General features: G+C 40.0%; 1 protein-coding gene across 5 annotated transcripts in view; it reads left to right on the top strand.

The window, feature by feature from the left end:
• Nucleotides 1-215: 215 nt before the first annotated feature.
• Nucleotides 216-24,535, top strand: part of SEC16A (SEC16 homolog A, endoplasmic reticulum export factor) — a 31,014-nt gene continuing 6,694 nt past the window's right edge. For 2 of the 5 annotated variants that reach the window (XM_042786930.1, XM_042786928.1), the window contains exons 1-22: nt 216-343; nt 4,488-8,363; nt 8,933-9,078; nt 12,074-12,159; nt 13,119-13,254; nt 14,046-14,244; nt 15,377-15,554; nt 16,210-16,352; nt 17,206-17,267; nt 17,499-17,637; nt 17,877-18,119; nt 18,415-18,512; nt 19,218-19,299; nt 19,488-19,605; nt 19,848-19,959; nt 20,247-20,352; nt 20,843-20,983; nt 21,098-21,211; nt 21,872-22,076; nt 22,273-22,521; nt 23,215-23,303; nt 24,334-24,381. In XM_042786930.1, coding sequence (XP_042642864.1) covers nt 4,563-8,363; nt 8,933-9,078; nt 12,074-12,159; nt 13,119-13,254; nt 14,046-14,244; nt 15,377-15,554; nt 16,210-16,352; nt 17,206-17,267; nt 17,499-17,637; nt 17,877-18,119; nt 18,415-18,512; nt 19,218-19,299; nt 19,488-19,605; nt 19,848-19,959; nt 20,247-20,352; nt 20,843-20,983; nt 21,098-21,211; nt 21,872-22,076; nt 22,273-22,521; nt 23,215-23,303; nt 24,334-24,381 — 6,495 coding nt within the window. In that variant the 5' untranslated portion in view covers nt 216-343; nt 4,488-4,562. The remainder of the gene's footprint in view (nt 344-4,487; nt 8,364-8,932; nt 9,079-12,073; nt 12,160-13,118; nt 13,255-14,045; nt 14,245-15,376; nt 15,555-16,209; nt 16,353-17,205; nt 17,268-17,498; nt 17,638-17,876; nt 18,120-18,414; nt 18,513-19,217; nt 19,300-19,487; nt 19,606-19,847; nt 19,960-20,246; nt 20,353-20,842; nt 20,984-21,097; nt 21,212-21,871; nt 22,077-22,272; nt 22,522-23,214; nt 23,304-24,333; nt 24,382-24,535) is intronic. The other 3 variants (XM_042786933.1, XM_042786931.1, XM_042786929.1) reach the window with 3 other exon arrangements.

The following is a 24,535-nucleotide window of genomic DNA, read 5'->3' as shown; positions in this document are numbered from 1 at the left end:
CGCCCACTTTTTTTTTTTTTCTTTTTTTATTCCCTCCCTTTTTTTTTTTTTCTTAAAAAAACCCCGACAGTTCTGCCGTCCCCCTTTTCCCTTTAAAGGAACGCGGAAGGGGCGGGGAGAGCCGGCGAGCATCACACACCAGCGGCGGCGGAGCCCCTCCCGCGCGCGCGCGCGCCTTGTGACGTCACCGCGCGACGCGGCGTGACACGTCGGCGGCGGCGGCGGCGGAACTCCGCGAGCCGGATGTTCCAAGATGGCGGCCGAGGGGGCCGGTGCTGCGGCCGTGAGGGGGGGCGGCGCCCGCTGCTGAGGGGCCGCGACTCGGCGCGGGGGAGCCGCGCAGGTACCGCGGGGCGGGACGGGGCGCTGCCACGGCGGAGGAGGGAAAGGGGCAGCGTGGGGGGGGGGGGGAGGATCCCCGGGTGGGCTCGGGATCCGCGGGTGGGCTCAGCGCGGGGCCTGCGGTGCGGGCCCTGCAGCCGGCGGCAGCCGGTGGCCCCCCCGGCGCGCTTGGGGCTGCCCGCCGGGGCTCGGCGCGGGGGGCGGCGCCCGGGGCCGCCTGTCGCAGCGCCGGGAGGCTGCGGCGGGTCGCTGACGGTCCCGGGGCTCGGCCCCCGGTGCCGGTCGGGGGACAGGTGTGCGGTGCCGCCAGGAGGGGCGAAGCGCTGCCGCGGCGGCTTTTCCGTGCGGGATTGGGGGTGGGTTTGGGTCCCTTCGAGTGCCGCGGTGGGACAGGCGCACGCACTGCAGGCGGTACGAGTAATATTTCATGGGCTGGGGGAGAGGAGAAGAGAGATCCTGCCGTCAAAAGTGTCGCCTGACGTTAGCTATCACGCATTTCCTTTCACAAGACATAATACTTCTTACAACTCAGGGTTGTTTTGTCGACTTGTCAAGTGTCAGAGGTCTGTGCTTTATTGGAGTAGCAACTGGTGCTGACTCAGTAGTACAGTTGCCTGAGAGTGTTCAGGACCTGCTGTTGTGATGGACTGGTAGTCAGTCTCCCTTAGAAAATAAATGGGAATGTTTTATGCGGCTGCTCTCTGTCAATAACATTAAACTCCATGCTTTGGATTCCCAAAGAGCTCTTTTTGCTTAATAACGCTTGTAACTATGGTGGCCATTTAGGAGAAAGCTGGTAGGAAGCTCTCAGCAGTACTGAAAATGTAGAATGTGTTCAGTCTGAGTGTGATCCACATGTGTGCAGATGTGAAGCTGTCTGTATGGAAAAAAAAATCTGAAAAGCTGGTATCCCAAAGCCTTATTTAAAGATGCGAATCTTATTTTTCATCTATTTTTGTCTTCAGGATTGCAGTGGGGTTTTTTTATTCACTTTGTTCTAATTGTTAAGAATTTGTGTATGTGAACATGTTATTTGTTATTACATGCATGTGTGTGTGCAAATGTGTATGTATATATGTATCCAGGTACACATGAGAATTAATATTAGTATTCGGTAACTTGCTTTGTGGGCATACTTATATTCTTGTTTAAGAGTAATTTATTTAGCTTATATCCCTTGGAGATAGGATTAAACTAATTCCACCCAAATTCTTTCACGAAGATAAATTTTCACAGAGGAGTTTAATCATGGCTGTAGAGCTCATCAGGTGAAATTTATTGATGGCCTTGTCTAGAGGGTAGTTTTAATCTGTTGTTTTTTTTTTTTTTTTCTCCTCTTTGGTAACATTTTCTTGGCGTGCCTGGAAATACCTTCTTCAGTTGTTATCTCTGGTGACTAATGTTTAGCAGGCTGCTCTGCATTATGTATTAATAAAGCCGCTGAAAGTTAAGAATTTCCAAACTAGATAAAGCAGAGATGGATTTCTCTTAACTTAGTTATTTGTCATTTATAAATTTCTTAAAATCAGCATTTCTGTTAATACTGTATTGGGGGCAGGGAGGATCCGTATCACAGAGTTGTTATCTTCTGTTTAAATTACTTGACATGGGCACGTTCATTGTATTTGGACTTAATTCTTCAAATCTTACATGCTGTGGGCAGTCTGTTAATATTAACTTCACTTCTGTAAGAAATCTGATATCCTCGTATTGAACTTCTCTAATGCAACATTAGAGATCTTGGTACAGGAATGGCAAGCCAGCACTTTAAAGTAGAACTCCACACTTATTTTAATTAGCTAATTACTGTTACTGTTTGTTAGAAAAATGTGGTAAAGTATTAGGTTTTTTTTTTTCTTTGTGTACATCTGATAAGCCACTGTAAGGAATGAAGTCCACACTAGAAATTTGGAAGTGGGTAGTTAGGTTGTAAAAACAGTTGGCTTTTGTGCTCAACTGTATTTCAGAAACAACTTCTCTAATAACAACAGAACTATTAGGTAGATACCAGTATGTTGTTTAGTTAAGTTAGTGCTTTCCAAGTGGTAACTGTCTTGGCAGAAATTTTAATTAGCTTTTTTTTTTCTTCCCGCTTTGCAGCATCTTGCACAAAAACACTAGTTTATTTGGAGGGGAGGGAGGAGTTTTTGCAGTTAGGTTAATACAGTAAAGAACTTGATGAAAAATAAATGGGGATGTCCAGAACAGCCTGGGGTTTCTTAAGCCTGTGGAAACCGAGGTGGGTGTTTAGGCAGGGTTTCCTGGTAACATGTTTGGCAGTAAGCACGACCAGCTGGAAAACCTTCACCTCTGTATCGTAATAGGAGAAAAGATTGCAAAGCACTAAAACTTCTTTGTAAGTATTCCTTGATAGGAATTCAACAGGCAGCTGTGTTTTAAAAAGAATGTTGAAGACAAATGCGAGTAATACGTGAAACTTTCTGTTGAAGTCAGTTTCTGGTGGTCTTTCCCATTTTAACATAACACAAATTTTAACAAATTTACAAAGACTTAAGATATGGTTGTGAAATATATGGATACAGAGGGAGAAATTGAGGGACACTGTTGGCTGAGGCCTTCTGAATGAGGGACCTGGATTACACATAGGACTGTTGGATTCTGCAGTGATGGGTAGAAGAGATTTTTCCCTAGGGTAAGTTGTACTGATGTCTGATAAAGTCTGTATAGATCATGCTGTGGTACCAGTCAGTATGCTTTTTACTGGATTTTTTTAGTTATAAATCTTTATGAAATATATGTAGTTATGTAGTGCTCACTCGGTATGTATTTTTTGTTAATCAGAAACCAGAAGTATTTTGCATTTGAACTTTGTTATAGCTATTAAAATTTTGGCTTGATTACAAACATCTGACTTTTCTGGCTTCCCATTTTATTACTCTTACAGACAAGATGCTGAATCTTAAAAAAAAACAAACAAACAAACAAAAAAAACAACACTAAAACCAACTGACAATTGCACAGCTTTTTTCTGTCTTCTATAAACAGAAGTACATCTGATACGAAACAATTTCCATGGGTACTTCACTCTACATGATATAAACCACATTTGTTGTGTACTATTAGAAAACAAGACTATCATGTGTTGCTAAAGCTTCACTGAACTGAACTGGACAAGTACTGAACAACTCCTCTAGTTTTGTCAAGTTCCCTCCTCCCCAGATTGTTAAGGGGTGATAAAACTGAAAAATACGTGTTCCTGATTAATATACTAATCTTACAGTGTACCAAATTCCTTACTGATACTGTTTGGAGTTCTTGCTGACAGAGTTGGAATGCTTCTCTGCCTGTCCTTTCCGTCCTGAAATATAGCTGTAACTCTGATACTGTGCCAGAGTCCCACTAGTGTTAAAGCAAGTACATGGATTAGTTAATAGGTGGGGGGAGTTCATTGTCTTTTAAATTCTTAAATACTGTTTTACTACTATACAACATTCATCTAGAAGAGAGAATATTTATGACAAAAACCCAGTTGCCTTTCTCAAAATAAGTAACCTTGTTACTGTCCTACACACTGTTTTCTTTATTAAAACAAAAATAGATTGTGTTCTGTTGAGGGGAATAACAATTGATGAAATCTTCCTTGAGATGCATGCTTTTCATCTTACCTGTGAAAAGATCTATTCACACAGAACAACAGAGCTGAAGATTGTCTCTGACAGAATTAGTTAGATAATAATTTCTTAAACTCTTTATAATTAAATTGAGCTTGCCAGCTTGCAGGTTCTGTTGTAGGATGACTGCTGCTGTGTCTTGTCTATGATGCATACTTCTGCTTAAAACAAATTTTGGGAAATATAATAGTATAATACCATTGGTGCTTTAACAGTCTGAGATTTTAACATTTATACAGGACTGAATTGTATTTAATTACTCTTACTTGGAGCTATTTGTTAATACAGTTGTTAAATAATGTGCATTGTTACCACACAGCATTAAACTTCATTAACATTGGACTTGGATTTAGAAATACAGTGTTGTGTGTAAATTTCTTACGCATCCTGGAGAAGAGAGGTATTTTCTACTTCGAGTTCTTGGAGTAATTTTGTTTCTAAAATAAAAATTGCCTAAGTGTTGCATGTACTGTGAGCTAGGAAACTGACTTGTCATCTGTTTTACCTCAACAGGGCAGAAGAAGGAATCTATCTACGGCAACCACTACCAGTTTGTCATCTAGCATCTGACCCTGCTAGAAGGCCATCATGCAGCAGCCTCCACAGACTGTTCCAGCAGGAGCCGCAGCTCCACCTCCTGCAGGCATTGCTCGGAACATGTACTGGAGAAACAGCTCGCTCAGTAAACGAGCAAATGCAACAGCTGCCCCGGTGCAGCCTGTGACAGACCCTTTTGCATTTGGCAGACAAACTCCACAGGGTTCCCCTTTTGATAATCCATCCAAGGGCAATGCGTTGGTTATGCAAAGTTCTTCCCCAGCAGTGTTTCCACAGCCAGCTGTTGTGCATCCTTCACAGTCACGTGCAGGGGACAATCCTCATGGACCGCATACGTCTTTATCAGCTCCTGTGTCTCAACCAGGAATAAATACCAGTACGTTTTCTAATGTTCCGATTTCTTCACCGTCCCCAGGATATGGTATAAATAGTACTGCAGAAGTGCATCCAAATGCAGATCTTGGACTCCGTGGGCCTGCAGTACCATTGCATTATAATACAGGAGCAGCAGTTGAAAATTCTTTCAGTGTGCACCCTGGAATGGTGTCTGCGTCAAACAAACCTGGAAGCAGACAGGATGTTAGCAGAGATCCAAATGATGTTCCGTCAGGGCCCAGTCCAACAGCACTCTTCCCTCCCCCACCTCAGCAGCCTATGTCTCAGTGGAGGCCTGTTCAGGGTAACCTGCAGTCTCTGGTTCGAAATTTTGTGCCCTATCCTGAGCTGTCTTCTCAGATTGACGTTCATAACGTTTCTCAGTCTTCTGTTGGCGCTTCTCATCCTTCTCCACAGACAAATTTACAGCAGGGTTCTGTACACCAAGGTATTCCACAAAATAGCATGCAACCGCCTTTATCCATTGGTTGTGAAAAGAATGGGAAAAATGGCTCTGCAAATAGCAATCATCACATGAACAGCATCCAGCCTGGAAATGCATTTAGGCAGAACGCAGAAATGACTAATGCTTGGTTAAGTCAACCGTACCAGGAACAGTTCTACCCACAGCCACCATCGCAGGACCCCAGTTTTATCATTCCCACAGCTCAGGAAAATAACCCCAAAACCCAGTCTCCAGATATGTCTGAAACATCAAATAGACTTATTCCCACAGATCGAGATCCGGGAACTCTCTCCATGTTTTTCAAAGGAGATGAAGCAGAAAATGAAGAAATACTTTCATCTGAAAAAAATTACATAGGTGAGAAAACGGAGTTTGATGCTTGTCAGCCAAATTCGACGTCCTTATGTCACCAGCCAGTGCATCCTCAGCGGGTTGCAACTAATGTTCTCTCTCAGGCGCAGATTGGTACAGGTTCAGCCAATGAGATGGTACAAAAAGGAATGGATGTCCAGTACTTTCCAAAAATTGTAAGTCGTCAGGACGCACAGGCCGCTAAGCACTCTATGTTTGTTTGTGATGACAAGGCACGTATAGGTGATACATCTGGGAATGGTGGGTCACAGTATGAAAATGTTGAGAACCTGGAGTGCATTCAGAATCAAGAAGTGCTGCCAAGTGAACCACAAAATATCAGCGCTTCATCCCCGGCTGCTGGTCCTGATCTGTACAGATACGGTTCGTTTCCAGGTCAGATGCTTCCAAAGAATGCAGTTGTGAGCCATGCTGAAGGAGGACCAAATTTGGAGGCACCTGACTCATTACCTCATCCTGTCCGACCAGATAGTGTATCTTCAAACTATAGCAACATTAGCCATAGGAGCGCCTCTAGCTCAGCAAGACCTCAAGAGCAAGTCGGTACGTTTATTCAGCAAGAAAGCGGGAAGCCTGATGAAGAATCTTCTGCTAGCTTCTTTAAACAGATTGACTCCTCTCCTTTGGGAGGTGATTCAAGTGAGTTAAACCTGGGCAAGAACTACCATGGTAATCTATCCCAGCCTCCAACTCCAAGTCCTCCTAAGCCTACAGGAGTATTTCAGACAAGTGCAAATAGTTCCTTTGAACCTGTGAGGTCCCATGGAGTTGGTATAAAACCCGCGGAGATTGACCAAGCAAAGATGGTGGTTGAATTAAGAGAGAACCACTCAAACCAAAAGAATATCAAGAAGAATACAGCTGTGCCAGCTGCGTCCCCTGGCAATCTTGAACAGCCACCAGATAATCTGGAAACTATTTTCATGCCTCAGGTACACCCACAGCCTCTTGCAGTCACTGGCGAAGCTGGAAATATGTTGCACTCTGGACCTGTTATGGAGAACATACAATCAGTATCTGAGAGAAGGTCCTCGACAAGAGCTCAGGGAGCAGTTAAGAAGTGTGATAGCCCAGCAACAACTTTGTGGGCTCATAATGAGTTACCTAATTTTGGGGGAAATGTTCTTCTAGCTCCTGCTGCTCCTGCAGTGTACGTCCCTGCCAAACAAACCGTAGAAGTCATTCAGCCACCAGAAGAAGGCCTGTCTCATCAGCAGCCGAGTAAACCAGGGACTATTGCTGTGCCACTTTCCCAAGATGGAAATATATCTTCTGAAAATCTTGAGAATCCTCCCAAAATGGGAGAAGAGGAGGCACTTCAGTCTCAGGCAAGTTCTGGTTATGCAAGTTTGTTGTCTTCTCCACCTACGGAGTCTTTGCAAAATCAACCTATCCTGATTGCTCAGCCTAATCAAAGCTATAACTTGGCTCAGCCAATTAATTTTTCTATTTCTTTATCTAATCAGCTAAGCAGCAATGAAAACAATCAGCCAATGAAGGACTCTGGGGTTGGGGACAAGCCTGCAGTGGGTCCCCAAACTTCACACGCTGGTGGGATCATTTCTGGGGAAAATGTGCCATTACCTGTGATGCAAGTTGGATCTCTGTTAGTTAATGCACTTCCAAATACTAATCTGTTAAAACATAATTTATTACAAAGCCCTGTTAATTCCTCTGATACTGCTTCTAATCAGCCTGCAAACTTGCTTATGAAAACTCCACTTAATTTGGCTCCAGAAGGGCAAAAGAATGTTAATATGGAAGGTTTTGTTCCTGAATTTGCTAGCAAGCCAGGGTCTAACTCATCCGTTTCTCCTGGGACGATTCTCCCTAGTGGAAGTGCACTAGTCCTCCCTGTTAATTCTGTAGTACAGGCTAATAATTCTGCAAATCATTCAAATAGCAAAGAAGAAGCTGCTGGAGTGCTCGACTTCACAGTATCACGGATGTTGGAGAAAAGCAGTGCAAGTAATTCTGTACAGGTGCATAATCAGTCACTTTCTGGTGATCCAGTATATCCTCAACAGTCAGCTGGTAGTGCTGGTCAGGTGGGTCCTGAGATGCATGACAAACAACATTTCTATCAACAGGTGACAAAAGATGTACAGCATCAGGCTGTATCAGACAGAGCTATACAGGGAGCATTGCCACCTCAACCACAAATGCAGGCAGCTCAGATGCAGCAACCACCATCTTCTGGGCAGTCCTCAGTTCCTTCAAACTACCAGTTTGCCACAGGGACCAAAGCCATGCAGGCGTCACAGCAGCATGAGAACCAGGTGCTGAGTAACCATCCTCAGCCTGTGGGTCCCCAAGAGGCGAGTCCACCGCAGCTGACAAGGTATGATCAGATGAGTCCTGATAAGCAACCAACATCTGGACAGCCATCGGGTGCTCCAGCTTCTGCAGCCCCTTCTACCAGCACCAGTCAGTCAGTCATACCAAATGTGCAACAAGACCTGCAGCGTCCACCCCTGCCTCAGACTCCTCAGGATGCCTTTGGTCCACCCCAGAACCCTTACTACTACTACAGACATCCTTACGATGCTTACCAGTCTCCATATCCACCACCTTATCCTCCTGCAGACCCCAGAACAGCGGCTCATCTTTATTACATGGTAAATTTTTATTTTTCCCTTCCTCCCCCCTCAGTATATATTAGTAATTTTCATCTTTGAATTACGAGTTGTGTCATGATCAACATTCAGTATAGCATTCATGTTAAGTATTTAATTGTACGGAAAATCCAGATAGCAGTAACAAAACTTAAATTACAAAGATTATAAAAACTTAAAGTAGTTGCTAATAACAATTCCATTTGGCACAGATGTCAGCCGATAGCAATTTATTTGGTTCTTTGGAAAAAATTGGCAGTTTTAACTGTCTTTGCTGCCCAGGTGTTCAGATTTGGTTCCCATCCTCTGCCTGAATCATTGACAGTTTAGCAGAGTGGTCAACATAGTGGTTGAACTGCCTTTAGTCCAGGCATAATATTTTTTTCTGAAGTTTAGGAAATTAATAGACTTGAACATAACTTGCCTCAACAGATACTGAAAACTGTACTGTAGTCTGTTGGTCTGCATTTCTTCAGATATCACAGTTGTGGTGTGTATGGTGATTTGTTTGTTTTTAAAGGTTTATTCTTGGAGGTGGGAAGCCTTTTACCTTACATGTCAATCTCTTCTAGGAGGATAGCTATGGACAGTACGACCCACGGTACAGACACTATGATAGCACCAGCACTGCTTATATGGAGCCTGGGAATTATCGGTATTCTGAACCTGAACGTCCTAGTTCCAGAGCTAGTCACTGCTCTGACAGGCCTTCTTCTAGGTATGCAGTTCCTAAATTGAGTAAAGATCTGGTATACCCTGAAGCAGTGAGTGTAATGATGCCTGTTGAAGTTTTATAGCATAAGCCACAGTGAGGAAGTTCAAAAACTCATTGTGTGCTGCCATAGGAACGGATGGTATCAAATGCCACATCTGAAAAGGATACAATTCCACAGTCTTTTCTGTTGCTAAAGGCATATTACTCCTTCCATTCAGTTCTCTGGGTGGTTGCTGGCTTTTCTGCCATGCACTGCGGTGGACTCGGTGTTGAGGTTAGCGGTTTTTCACGTGTGCTATGAAAGAGCAGTGTAGGCCTTGGGTCTGTTAATCTCTACTAGTTTAGTTTCTGGCTGGCACCTCAGCAGTGGCCCCTAGTTCTGTTAATAAGTGGCAGTTTTAAACATTGGTCTGGGATTTGCCTTGCAAGCATAGATGTAGTCTACTGATATGCGGTGTTTCAGGTGTTCAGGAAAGATGGTGAATCAAGTGAAAATATCCTGGTGCTGTGTCAGGCTAATTTGTCTGATGATTATTTCAACTGTATGGATAAGCCTTCTCAAAACTCCCAAACTGTGGTCCATGTAACAAAGGTGGTATGTGGGCATGTTTCACCTGCTGACTTCACTACAGGTTTTGATGCAGTTAACATATGAATTAGGAAAACTTAAAAGCCTTGGTCTGTCTGATTATATGAAACAAAGTATTTGAGAGAGAGAAGCAATGTGTTCAGATGCTACTTGCAAATGTTAAAGAAAAGGCAGAAATTAAATCTAGTATTTCTCAAGCAAGAGGCAGCAAATTACCTTCCAGGGATTACTGCTTTCTGATGATTATTGCACAAGCGGTTTATATGACCTTCAAATTAATGACAGAATATTACTGTTGTATTAACTGGTGGGTGGGTTTGCAGGTTTCCGAGAGAGAACCCCAGTTATCTGTCTGGAAATTATGAAACCATTGTAGTATTTGTCTGTTGTTGGTGGTAGTTCACTCATGGGGCAGTCTTCAAATTAAAACCATAACATTTTGCCTACCACCTCCAGAGGATTACAGGAGGCGTATCTTGGCCTTGAGTACAAAAAAAAAAATGGCTGTAGCAACATATGATGGATTCACTTAGGATGATGATAAAAGCTAAGTGCCCTGTAAGATCTTGTACTGAGATGATAACCTCTAGTAGCGCTTCCTGGTGTGTACTCTTCTTACATACTATTTTTATAAGAGGTTGAAATTCCTACAGGTGTCATTGGGCAGATCAAAGCTCATTACTAGTAGCTCTGTCAGTGTCGATGTGTGATGTGACAGTGCAGTCGGATGTGGACTGTGGTATGGTACTGCAGGGCAGCAGAGCCTACGAGTGGCAAAGTCAGTGAGATAGCATGTCTGAAACTTGTCCTTAATGTACCAGTATTAGTGATGTAGCTTTGTAATCTTTCTTTGGGGAGGGGAGTGGAGTAACATCTTTCTGAAGGAGAATGAGAAGATTGGTTGGGTGGATAAACCTGATCTGATAAGATCAAAACTCCTCCTCTGCAGAGGTAGGTGCTATGTTAGCAAACTTCCCACAGTTCCGAGGAGGAGCATCACTTGACTTGCCTGGCCACTTTGGAGTTTGCACTATCAGTTGTGTGATCAGTTGTAGAGGAGCATGAAAGTTCCCAGCATTCCACATGGGCATCAAATATCTTTACCTCCTATGAGTGTGTGTATACATAATGTGTGATCGTGAATGTCTACGCATGTGTAGATACAAGGATACGTGTATATACATACTCATATATGTACATGTATGTACATATATGTAGACACACTACATTTTTCAACTAACATTCATCTTCTGGCTTTTTTCAGAAATTGTGGGATGATGTCCTAAAAATGGCATATAATAAAGGCTCATGGTTTTTCATGTAATGGCCACATCTTTAATTTTCCATCAAAAGTGTTCTAATTATCTTTTGTATATACACTGAGTTACTTTGATGTGTTGGTGTTGGACAGATTCTTGTGCTTGTTCTATTCATTTGGACAATCAGTATTCTAACATGGGCTCTGTAAATGAGTATTTTTTTCTATTCAGTTCTCTGTATTCGCTCAAATGAAAAACAAGCCTTTCGTACACGCTACTGGCCATCCAAGCCTTCCGAGAAGGGTAATAACCTAGAAGATGCCTGGAGTTAGTTGTGTAGTGATGTGTTGTGTTACAATTGAATCTCAGTGCTATCTCATTTATTCACTCAAGTATTAAGTGTACAGATGTGCTAACATTCAAAACATTACTGCATCTACTGAAAGGCTGAAATTGAGAAACAAACTGAGTGCAGAATTAAAAGAAAGCATTGGGATTGTGGTAGTGCTATCCTTACGATGTTAGTGTTCTGTGTGCTTGACAGCCACAGATAGGCATCAGCTCCGAGTCAAACAAGGTGATTCAGCATCAAGTTCTTTGGCCTGGTACCCAAAGAAGGGTGTAGTATGTTTTGTTTTGGTTCTTTTCTGACTGTATTTTAATGGTGGTGACAGATGCCACAATAGCAGACCCGGAGGCTGAAACCCTCTGTTCAGAATTATCTATGAGAGTGCTAGTTCATGTCCTGACCCATTTTCGTAACCTCTTCTCCAAACTGTAGTCCTCTTTTCATCACCATAAGATGTATAACAAAACATTGTTAAAGCTGAGGGAGCAATTATTTCATTACATGTTAAGTAACTGAATTCTCTATTGAGATGGTTCGAAGGGTGCTAATTATAGCAGTAGTTCTTGTGAATAATTGTCTGTAAGTGATTAAAGTTATCACCACATCAGTTTATAAAAATCACCAAATTATTGTATAGTAAGGGCTGTCAACTTTTTATGTCACACAACAATTTAGTGGTATATTGGTTTGTAAAGTCTTAATTTTACAATTCCTTGATTTCCTGTAAATGAATTATTTTAAATATGAAACTGGAGAGATTGAAGGAGGAGTAAGTTTTTATACATCTGTGCTTTCTTTCAGACAAGGGTACAGTGAAGATTATTATGCAAAAAGTGGATGGAGTGATTATTATCCAGGCTATTACCCAAACTCATATGATTATGGAGGTAAGGTGTCAAAATGAACTCTAAATTTTTCTATAGAAAATTGCAGGCTTAAGTTTATGAGGAAGAGGAACTTTAAGATCAGAGAATTACAATATTTTTTCCATATTGATAAAACTAATATCCTTTCTACAACCAGCAAAAATAAAGTTATACTTACTGAAGGTTGATCTTTGGGCCTAGTTCAGTTATTAATGCCATGCCATCCTTCGTGTATGTTTTTTATTCAGTAGAAGTGTTGAACAGAAAATAAGCTAAGTTTTTTCTTCACTACCAGCCTTCAATTTGCCTTTCCATTGGGAAAGCACACCATTGTGTCTGCAGAGTAGTTTTCTTCAGTGTGTTGCAAGCCTGTCATTCACTGAGGTGTATCCTTGGTGTGTAACCTGCAGGCAAACTTCTAAAGTAAATATTAGGTGGGTGTAAACAAAAATTGTCTCATGACTAGAATTTTGTTTTGTCCCTAATTACGTGAATGCTCACGGAGAGATACTGGCGTTGGTAATCTGAAGATGATTGTTTGTATAGTGCCTGGGAGGGTTTTAAGCAACATCTGTCCACATCCTGAGACATTTAGCGTGACACTCTGAAGACTGATCATAAAGATTCTGTTAATATTTGTTGAGTTACTATCATGTTATGATTGAGTTTTAAAGATGTTAGAAAAGATCTGTCTGATGGTAAACACTGTCCCCTGAACAGTATGTAGCTAACTAGAGTAACCATGTTTCTCTGACAGGTGTGAAATGGATTTTTTAATTTTGGTTTGGTTTGGTTTTTTTTTTTTGAGTGCGTTCTTTTTTTTCAACTAAAAATTAGTGGATGTATTTATGTAGCTTTAAGTACATTATTGTGGTTTTGCTGTGTGCTTCAGGACCAAATCAGTATATAATTAAAGGACTAGAAAAAGGTTATAGACAACGGCTTCCAGTACCTAAACCATTTATTTTCATTTTCCAAAGATCCAAGTCGCTGGGATCGTTACTCATCAGCATATGACCCCAGATACAGAGATCCTAGAGGTTATGATCAGAGGTATTGGTATGACGCTGAACACAACCCTTACCAGAAGAGAGAAGCGTATCCATATGGCAACAGGTTTGTCCATTCGATCCATGTTCTCTCAATGCTCTTTCCAGATCTAGGGCAGCATGGGGCCTAGGTGCTGATGGTGATCAGAGATCTAGTGTGTGTCTCTGAGCAAAGGCAGAGAATCTGGTATTATTTTCTTCACGGCTGAGTCCCTCATAGTCAAATGTGTCACCAGAAAATTAAGTTATGACAGTAATTGTTAAGGCAAAGTCTGAGGCTTTGCTTGTGTACTAACAGGAATACAATTTTATTTGCTGAAGTTCTGCCCCAAAGCCTTAAAAATTTATGAACTGTTGTGATACTTGTATCAGGCATCAGAATTTCCGGGTATCATGCAACTTTGTAAGTAAAATCCTCTTGGTATTTTCTAGGAGTGCAGATGCATCCTGTAACAGACTATTTAAAATGCAATATTACACATTTCATAGATCCATGCTGCTAGTCCTTTCTGTAGCTTTAACATAGGTCACAGAAAAAAACAGATGAACTGTGACATCACTCTTAAAAGGATTTAAGACAGTAGGACTTGTTTTCAGATTGGGTGATGAACATTTTGTGGGTTTTCCTAGAACAGACTTTGGTATGATGTTGGTCTCAATCTTGAATATTCCGGATGAACTTCTTTAAAAAAGTTCAGTTTGTTTACTGAAATAAAAACCTCAATCTAGGAAATAATCTAAAAGCTCTTATGAAGTTAGGTGCAGTTTTCTTCTTGCCAGGTATGCAGTGAAGTCACTTCTCTCAGGAATATGGGTGGCTGTGTTCATTTTTGCTTTGTATGTTTCTTTGTTCTTCAGACAGGACCGATATGAAGATAACTGGAGATACGATCCTCGTTTTACTGGAAGTTTTGATGATGAGTCTGAACCCCATAGAGATCCTTATGGTGATGAATTTGACAGACGCAGTGTCCACAGCGAGCATTCTGGTCACAGTCTCCGTAGCTCCCGCAGTGTTCACAGTCACCAGAGTAGTTTCAGCTCTCGCTCTCAACAAGTGAGTTTCAAATAGTCACATCAAGTATTCTTTCAGCCGAGTTGGGTCTTTCTCTGTTAGGTGTGGGTGAAACATTAGAAATATGGAAATGTATTGCTAGGTTTAACTTGGGGAATATGTATTTGAAGACTTTTATTCTGTAAGTTAAGGCTGTTTTGTAATACAGTTTTGAACTTAATATTTATCACAGTTGTCAAGAGAACTTTAACCAAAATCAGCACTCAGCTGTGCAAGTTGCCACACACACAGAAATGGAAAATTACCTCTACTGAATCCATTTGCTGTTTGTGAGAACTCTGCCCTTACTGTGCTTGGCTGTAGTTGATAATGTGTCTGGCTTTCAGTGTTATGTCATTTTTCTCATTACAAGCATGAATGCTATTACTGAATATTATGGAATTACTAACTCCATATTTGTATGATGCTATTTTGACTTTAAAAGCAAACCCCAAATCTAACTGATTACTCATCTACTTATGCCCTAAGTACAAATACCTGAAAAACACACAATATTTGGGTAATTTTTGAGGTACAGTCTTTGCTAGTGGAATGTGCCATTTTAGCTATAGTGATGATTCATCATGTTTCTTGGAAGTTTAGGTGGTTTTCTAGTCTGAACTTCAATTTATTTAGTAATATTGGAAGTAGTATTGGAGATCATTTAGGCATTAATCTTTAGGCACCTGAAGTCACTTAGGCATTCATCAGGTTTATTCGGTTGAGATTTTTCTGTCAAAGTGTTGCAGCAGAGGTGGACATTGATTCTCATCCATAGTTGCTGATACAGCAACACTTGAACCTGTAACTCATTTTATAAAGTTATTAGTCACACAAGCACATAGATACTCTGTCGTGAGAGAACTGAACATACTTGAATATGAACAGATCAAGTGGTAGTAAAAACCCTGAGAGAGAACACTAGGATATATTAATTATATTCTATATCCTGTTGCTGCAGCTGTCTTGCAGGGTAGTTTCCTCAAATACAGTGGTGTAGTAAGCCTGGTTTATGAACAGTATAAAAAATTGAAGCTGGGGGAGAATGCTTACTGTCCTGAGTCATGCTTGCAGTATTGCTTGCTTTGTGTAACTTCACCCTCTCTGCTAACAATTACTAATATGATCTATTTAGAGCCAGCTGTATAGGAGTAATCATGATCTAACGGCTAATACGTATGAAACTACTGCGCAGGCAGTGTCGCTCCACACAGATTATCCATATGGCGGATATGCTGCTAACTTTGATGGACAACAGCCCTTTGCAGATTATGGCTACCCAACTGAAACTGGATGGTCAGCTGTAGAACAAGGTATTGACACCATGGGGGAAGGAGGAGGGAAGGGACTGTGCTTGTGAGGTTGTCTACCAGTAGTAGTTTGCACTTCTGTTAGTATTTGTAGTGTATGAGATGTATCTCATGTATCTTTCATGTTTTCATTGAGCCCATTAACAGGAAAACAAATACTGTTTTACAGTGTATGTGCACATGAATAAGTTTTTGTTTCAGTGTAAAGATAAATTGCTTGCTGAATCCTAGGTACATCACAGAACAATAGTAGCTAGAGAGTGTTTGCTATTAAATACTGCATACTTCCATTTGTAAATTTGCAAAAATTTTTCCAGAGTATGTTGAAGTATATCCTTAGCTCTTTGAAGATGCATCATATATTTGTACAGAGATCACAGAAATGTGTCTGATACAGTCAAAGCCCCTGCATTGAAAAAATAAGTGGATTTTGGAGTTCTATAGTCTAGTTTTGTTCTTGTTGTTGCAAATCTTCAGAAGATCTTTGGTACTATAATGGTACTGATTAATTGTTGCTTATAAAGTTCAGATGAATTGATTAGCAGGGTTTTTTCCGCTTAATACTGCAGGATTACTGAATTGGATAAATACATCAGCAAGTTTACTTAGTTACAAGACATGTTACTTGTTCTTATTTTGTCTTTTCTTCCTATTTCAGCACCTTTAAGGCCCTCAACGCCTGAGAAATTTTCAGTGCCTCATATCTGTGCTAGGTTTGGTCCTGGGGGCTTCTTAATAAAAGTGCTGCCAAACCTGCCTTCAGAAGGACAGCCAGCTCTGGTTGAAATACACAGTATGGAGGTAAAGTTTAAAAGAAAAAAAGGAGGTGGTGGAATACAGGTCTTTCTTTTGAAAGGGGAGTAGGGAACTTGGATCTGTTACTTCCTGACTTTTTTTTATATGTCAACACATGTATCTATCTGTTTGGGCTGTAATCACAAATAAACCAGTAACTTTAAAATTCTTTTCCTCTGAGAGGTGATGTAGTCATAAGATGATAATCCAGCTACTTATAATTTTGTTCAGGTAAAATCCTTACATCCTAGAGGGTCTGGACTTGCATTGGTTTGTTTCTAATGTATTGCTGTTCATAGATACAACATTGTCCTTGTACATTCTCTGCAGTGCTAAGGACTGCTTGTTAGCTAGATGGACTGGGGATTAAATATCATGAGCATATTTTCATTCTTCTTGTGCCTTTACAAAGAAGTGCAATACTCAAGTCATGTGAAATATATGGAGGATCGGGCTTACATGATGAGGGTAGAATTCACTGGTGAAATACCAATAGAAGGGAGTGAAATTGTACACAAGTACTAGAACAGCATCAGGAAGATTAGTGGACTTGGCAGTGTTAGGTTTACAGTTGGACTCAATGATCTTAAAGCTCTTTTCCAACCTAAATGCTTCTGTGATTCTATTCTGTGATTAAGGAGGTGAGGAAGATTGTTACATTTTGCTACAAAATGACTTCTATGTAAAGTAGATTTCATCATTTATTATCCTTGTGCAGGTTGTAAGTCGCCATATATATTTTGTTTAAGAGCAATAGGCTTGATTACACTATAGGTTATGTTCAGGTCTGGATTTCTTATTGTTAAAAAGCAAAATTCGTAGTTTTAAGAATTTCTTATGGTTTATGCTTGTGTTTTAGACTATGTTACAACATTCTCCAGAGCAAGAAGAGATGAGAGCATTTCCTGGTCCTCTTGCTAAGTATGTTCTTACAGATTTCAGAAGTAACTTTCATGCATTCACAATTAATTTCTTCATCAAACCTTTAATTGTCTGCAAATTACAGGATTTAAACTGACTTAAAATATTTGTGGCATTTCACCTGCTTAAATAATACATGAGCTTTAAATTTGTTCCTCATACTAGGCACAATAAGGGTCTGAATGTTTATGTTTGTCCCATTAAAAACTTTTTTCTTTTTTTTTTTTTCAGGGATGACACCCATAAAGTGGATGTTATTAATTTTGCACAAAATAAAGCTACGCAGTGCTTTAAGAATGAAAATTTAATTGACAAAGAATCTGCAAGTCTGCTTTGGGACTTTATTGTACTATTGTGCAGGCAAAATGGGGTATGTGCCACGGCTGGAATTTTTACCTATCCTAAAATATTTTATACACAAAATGGTATTTATGTAGAAGACAGTAATATGTGTTATCTTGGAATAGTTCATAGATTGTTGGAACAGGTAAAATGGTCACTTGTCCTGAGGTGCTGATTTTCACACATTGTTGTTGAAGTGACAAATAAAATGAAGTCAATGTTGAAATAATGGATTTTTAAATTATTTTTTGTTCTCTACCTGTACAGACTGTTGTGGGAACAGACCTGGCTGAACTTTTGCTCCGAGATCATAAAACAGTGTGGCTTCCTGGGAAGTCCCCTAATGAGGCAAATTTGATTGATTTCAATAATGAGGCTTTGGAACAAGTGGAAGAGGAATCTGGTGAAGCCCAGCTCTCATTTCTCACTGATAGTCTTATAACAACCATTGACAGTCTTGAGAAGGAGACAGAGAGATTCAGAGAGTTGCTGCTTTATGGCCGCAAGAAGGTGATTTGCTTATCCTGATGTTCCAAATACTGCATTTATTTTGTTTACTTATTTTTCATACATCTTAAAGTTCTAGGCATCAGTTAAAATAATTTTTGCAGCTTGCAGTGCATGTACTATTTCATGGCACTGGACTACACTGATACGGGAAAATGTTATGCCCTACAATTCATGTGTTAGCATTTGATCTAAACAAGCATTCTTTTAATTCAGTCAGTGCTACTGTAAAACAATTGTATTTTATCTGAGTAGCATGTGAAGTTATTCCCAGGAAACTAATTTTTTTATTAATTAGGATGCTTTGGAGTCTGCCATGAAGCATGGTTTATGGGGTCATGCTCTGCTACTTGCCAGCAAAATGGACAGCAGAACACATGCAAGAGTTATGACCAGGTACTGGTTTGCTTGTTGAGTAGTGCAATATGACTACCTATTCTGCTAATGAGGTAGAGACTTGGTGCTCAGAAAGCTTAATGTCACAATCATGAGTTATCCTTAATAGCTTATGCATGAACTCTGCTTTAATTTTACCTGTCTATTCAGTTGTCATCTGTCACTTTTTATTCTGGGGCCTTCTGGCCAAAACTTAAACCTGAAGAGTTATTCTCTGACCCTTGTTCCATTTTGACGGTATTTGCACCGTGTCATCTATGAGCTCGCTTGATAGATGCTGTTAGGCTTTGAAAAAACTGCAAAAACCCAGCTGTCAACTTTGTTAAAGCCAAGTAACTGTCGTACCCTTCATTGTCCTTGCCTGAAAGAGGCAGATGTGTTGATGCATGCTTTGTCTGTAGACAGAAAAGCTATCAGCTTCCTGAACTTGTGAAATCATGTACTAAGTCTAGTCAGCTGGCATGGGGAGAATCCTGAGTTTTTTTCTAGCTTGGACTAACCTATGTTAGAGTTGCAGATCCAGTTACCTAGTAATGTTTTGCTTTTGAACGTTAGCCACTGGGCAATTGCTTATTCAGTGTAGTATTTTCCAACAGCATTTTCTTCTCTTAAACTAAGCTAGATTAACTGCCACTGAGTGTTCAAGTACATTTTAACTGCTTATCCCATGTTTGTGTTTTGTTTTTCTGTATGATGTCTCTGTAGATTTGCCAACAGTCTCCCAATTAATGACCCTCTGCAGACTGTTTACCAGCTCATGTCTGGAAGGATGCCAGCTGCATCCACGGTAAGATTCAAGTGTGAGCTGCAGTTGAGACTGAAGAGGTACTGCAGTGAGTAGAGTAGTTCACAGCACTAATGTCTCCATATGCTTTTCCTGGAATTGTCAGATAAATTGTTTTAGTCCTTTTTAGGTTGAAACACCCTTGCAGAACTTCTGTCACTGATTTGACTAAATAATTCTTCTCATTTTAGTGCTGTGGAGATGAGAAATGGGGAGACTGGAGGCCTCATCTAGCAATGGTGTTATCCAACTTGACCAATAATGTGGACTTGGAATCTAGGACTATTGCTACCATGGGAGACACTCTTGGTAACTCTTGGGGAATGAACAGGGTGATGACTGAAGAAAAAGCTTTCTCAAAGCTTTAATTCCTTTCTTATTTTTTTGAAAACAAGCAATTGCTTGTGTAAAATGTAAAGTGGAACAGTTCTGTATGGGTGTGTCTCTATTGTAAAGGTCTTTGAATGCAAAGTCAAAACAATATGGGACACTGAATTACAATGTGCCACCGAGAGGAAACATCCTGAGTTCTGTTATTTATTTCCCTATAGCTTCAAAAGGCCTGCTGGATGCTGCTCATTTTTGTTACCTTATGGCCCAAGTTGGTTTTGGAGTTTACACAAGGAAGACAACAAAGCTTGTCCTAATTGGATCAAATCATAGGTTTGGATTTGCCTTTTTTTTTTCTTTTTTTCTTGTTTTTAAAACACAACTTTTTAGATGCAAAAACGAAAGCATAATGGCTTGAGAGACTGAGTTGCACTGCTCCCCTTATCACTAGCCACAGCTGGTTTTGAGATAACTATTTGATGCCCTGCCTTTTTTTGAGGAGTAGAAGTTTATTGGTATTGTATGTCTAATGGAGCTATGTTTCTGATTTTCTTTATTTATTGTCAGCATATATAATCTCAGTGTTAAATAATATTTTTTCTTCTCCCATTCTCGAATAGCTTGCCCTTTTTTAAGTTTGCCACCAATGAAGCCATTCAAAGAACAGAAGCCTATGAATATGCACAGTCACTAGGAACTCAGCCTGGCTGCTTGCCCAATTTCCAGGTGAAGAGCTGTTTGTTTTGGGGTTTTTTTTGGAAGATTTTATGCAAGGTCTTAATCTCTCATGTGCTGTATTCAGCACAGCAAATATTTTATCTATTGTAACATGAAATATTCCTAAATACTGTAGTGCAAGGTAGCCTTTTTTTTTTTCAGTTGTCACTTAAATCTCCTTTTTGCATTTTTATCTGTACTTTCTGAACTTCTGAATTTTAAATTTTGTTGTTCTCGTAACTATATTACAAGGGAAAAGCCCAGCAGAATGTGTTGGCACTAGCTGTAGACAAATAGAGAACTTCCATTGGATAAATTGGGTGGAAGAGGAGAATTGAATGCTTTTTCCCCTTTTTTTTTTTTTTTTTTTTTTTCTGCCTCGTGTAGATGTGATGATGGGATATCTGAGCTTTCAACTGAAATGACAGACTGCCTTTCATTTGATACTTCTAAGAATGTTCTGATCACTTGATTTATTTCACCTGCTTGCATTCCATAGGTTTTCAAATTCATCTATGCTTGCCGGCTAGCTGAAATGGGACTTGCTGCTCAGGCTTTCCATTATTGTGAAGTGATTTCCAGAACTGTCCTTAAAGATCCACGTTACTATTCACCTGTACTTATTGGCCAGCTAATCCAGGTAACATAAGGAAGAATTAAGAATTTGTGGCTTCATATTGTAGGTGGTAAGCTGTGGCTAAAGTTGCCTTTTGTTGGCTGTTTAACTTAAATTTACAATGATTCATTTCTCTAGATGTCATCGCAGCTACGCCTGTTTGACCCACAGATAAAAGAAAAACCAGAACAGGAATCTTTTATTGAACCTTCCTGGTTAGTAAGGCTTCGACATGTGGATGGACAGATCAAGGTACAGAATGTACTTTTCAACACGAAAAATATTCTCTTTGAAGGATTAGTATAAATCTAGTTTTTTTAAAACGTTTTGTTTATACTGCTAATTACAGAAACATATGAAGTGACCTTATGATATATTCATGTCATGAAGTACAGATGTTATGATTTAAACCAAGCGGATTTACCACACTTCAGTGCCCTAAGATTCAATACAGAACAGTCAGTGGTGTACATTATATGAGACAGGCTTTTCTTAGTACTTTAATGCAAGGAGAATTGCAAGGCTCATTAGGTTGCAGTAATTCCTGCTGTAAGCAGAGAACCTGCTTGCTAGGAAATAAAATTGTGTCTGAAATAGTGTAGCTAAATTGTAACAGTGGAAATAACTACCATTTATTTAGAGATCTGTTAGAAATTTAAACTTTGACCTAATTAATTAAGCTTCGATTTAAAAAAACAAAAGCCAAACACCCCCTGAATCTCCCCCAAACAAACAAAAACTTTAAATGTTTTGATTGAACTTGGCCTGAAAATGGCTGTCAACTCATTTTTTGACTAAAAACTAAAAAAACCTGTGTGCTATTTTTCCTCTTAAGATTTCCTTTGCTATATGTTCCCTTGGTTATGAATTTAATGTCTGGTACAGTTAATAAGATCTTGCTTTCTTGTGCAGGAGGGTGCAATAGCTTATAACACAGACAGATCCACCCCACCAACGTATGAATGTAGTACACCAAGCTCTGAATTAGACCATGCTAGTCAATGTGATGGAGCAGGAGTTGGCCGTGACATGGGTCCAGGTGCTGAAAATGCATTGTTAGCATCCTTATTACCCAATATGGCTCAACAGATGCAAAGTGTGCAGCTGATGCCTTCAGGTTAGTGTTTCATATCCTTCTTGATGACAGAGAGAAAATAAACATTTCATGTTTCTGGTACAAGAAGCCACTTAAGAGGGTGGTAGAAACAGTGAGATTTCACTTCTGCATTGTATCGTTTTATTCATAGGGTAAAAGGTTCACACAGCAGAATTTCTGTTTAGTTATAACTAAGCTTTTTTTTTCTGTGCTGCAGTACCTCAGGCTGTCCTTGATGGGTCAGCTGCTGTCATTCCTCCTGGTGACAAGGAAGCTGCCCGAAGTGTCCCTTTCTATTCAGTGGCTTCTCAGCCTATTGGTCCAGGACCTGGATTTGCACCTCCAGGATTTTCAAATCCGTATGGAACTGAACCATCACCACTGTATTTGGGGTCAGCACTACCACCAGGAGGGCCACCACAAGAAATTGAACCACGGCCAGAAGAGCAGACAAACCTGGAAGCAGGTCTGGAATCTTAGTCAACAGCTTTCCTTCCTTATAAGGAGAAATAAGTATTTTGGATAATAATGCAGATTATCCCAGTATTTAGAAAATAGTACGTCAAGCCTTGGGTAATGCAATGTAAAAATGCCAGATAATGATACAGAAACATCTGTGGAAAGTTATAGTATTCATCCTGCTTATTTGGCTTAGTTTAGAAGAGAGGTCAGATTCAGCAGATTATGATTTATACCTTCACAGGTAATCACTGAGTGCACTAGGATTGGCTGTTCCATTTGCAAAGTCTGTGATTGGAACCTCAGGAATTTCTGCTGCTGGACATCAGTTTTTAGGACCCTGATAAGTTTGAATTCGGTGACAGCAGAACCTGATACGTGTGAAGGCAGACATACACAAGTTTGGCAGAGCTGCGTTAGAAATGTGAAGAACCTTAAACTGCCCCGTAGTGATGGTTGCATCCCTCAGCCTGTTCTGACCTGTGTTTTGGAACAAACATAATACCCTTGCAGGAGAGGGAAAATAATAAAAATGACAGCAACCTACAGTTCACATTCTTTAAAAGACATGGTCCTTTCTAGCACAAAATTCATAACTAGTGAAAACTTTTGCCTGAAAAGTGTTGCTGTGGAGTTTGGGGACTTCTTGGTTTTATTGTTGTGTGTCCCTCCGCTAACATAATCTAATTTGTTTTTTAAGGAATGCAGAGAATTGCCCCGGAGTCTCCTTCACAAAACTCTTTCCCTGAACAGAGGGAGGAGGATTTCTATGGCAGAATGGCAAGCATGGTATCTTTATTTCATACATCTCTTGAGCAAGTGTCAGCTGCATCGCAGGTCTTTGCAAACACAAGAGTGTATTGGGGCTCTGTCTTGCTCTTCAGCAAGACTTGAAGCTTAGTTTTTCTTTCCCACTGTCCTTCCCCTTCAGTAAAATAAATAACAAAAAACTAGTAGAAAAATTTTAGCCATAATTTTCTTCTCTAAAAATACTTTTTTTTTAATAAAAAAAGGGTGGTGGAGGGGGGAGAGTTATCAGGCTATTTTCTGAAGAGTTTAGTTTGTCTTTCTCTGCACTGCCTTCCTCTCCAACTTGCCAGAATGATTCTTCATAGCCAGAAGAACTTGTAGCATATATCAGTGAGGCAAGCAGGCCCTAAAGAACAGTTCTGTGACTGAATTTTAAAAGCACAGCATTAACTACCAGCTAGTCATGACTGGAAATGGAGAAGTTGTTTATCAAAATCCCAACCCCCTTTTAAAAATACATAGTATTTTCACTGTTTAAATATCACTGAAGTTGGTATCTCCTTTGAAGTTAGTCTCCTGAAGTGACAATTGCTTGAAAGAATTAATATAAATATTTTTAATAGGGATACATTTGGCAACTGATAAAGGATGAGGAGACTTTAATTAGAAATTAACCATAGTTATAGAAGAAACAGTGATTTTTTTTTTTTTTTTTTAATGCTTGAGTTGCTTTACAAATGTTAGAAGAAAAACCTAATGTTAAAGTGGAAAAAAAAATGCAGCAACCATTCCCTAGAGCAGCATATTTATATCTTTCCCCTTGTGGGCTGGTTAGCCTGCATATCAGTGCCCTAATTTAACTCTTTTTAATGGACCAGTTATAGTACAATTATTTGGCCAGCCTTCAGCTTTTTTTCTGTACGTCCTATATGTCAGAGGAGATAGAAGTACCCAAATAACCAGCTTGAATATCTTTTAATTGTGTGGGTATTCTTGATAAAAAGTGAATGTTGTGCCAGATATTTAGCTGCTTGCTTATTATGCATGTCCTGGCTTTATATCTAACCAGGCACCAGGACGAAGATCCAGATCTGCATCTCAGTCTTCAGCACATATGGTATGCCATGAGCAGGCTGTTTCTTTCACTAAATTTTCATTCTTTATGTTTATTTTTTATGTGCTTTTGTATCTCTTTCTATTACTAAATTTTCAAAGAAGGAATTTGTTTGGCAAGATGAAATGTAATACCAGTGACAACTTTATACCTCCCT

The sequence above is a fragment of the Tyto alba genome, unplaced genomic scaffold, assembly GCF_018691265.1.
Source record: "Tyto alba isolate M040663 unplaced genomic scaffold, T.alba_DEE_v4.0 Super-Scaffold_11, whole genome shotgun sequence".
Taxonomy (NCBI): Eukaryota; Metazoa; Chordata; class Aves; order Strigiformes; family Tytonidae; genus Tyto; species Tyto alba.
The sequence above is the reverse complement of the archived record's forward strand: the minus strand, read 5'-3'. Positions and strand labels throughout refer to the sequence as shown.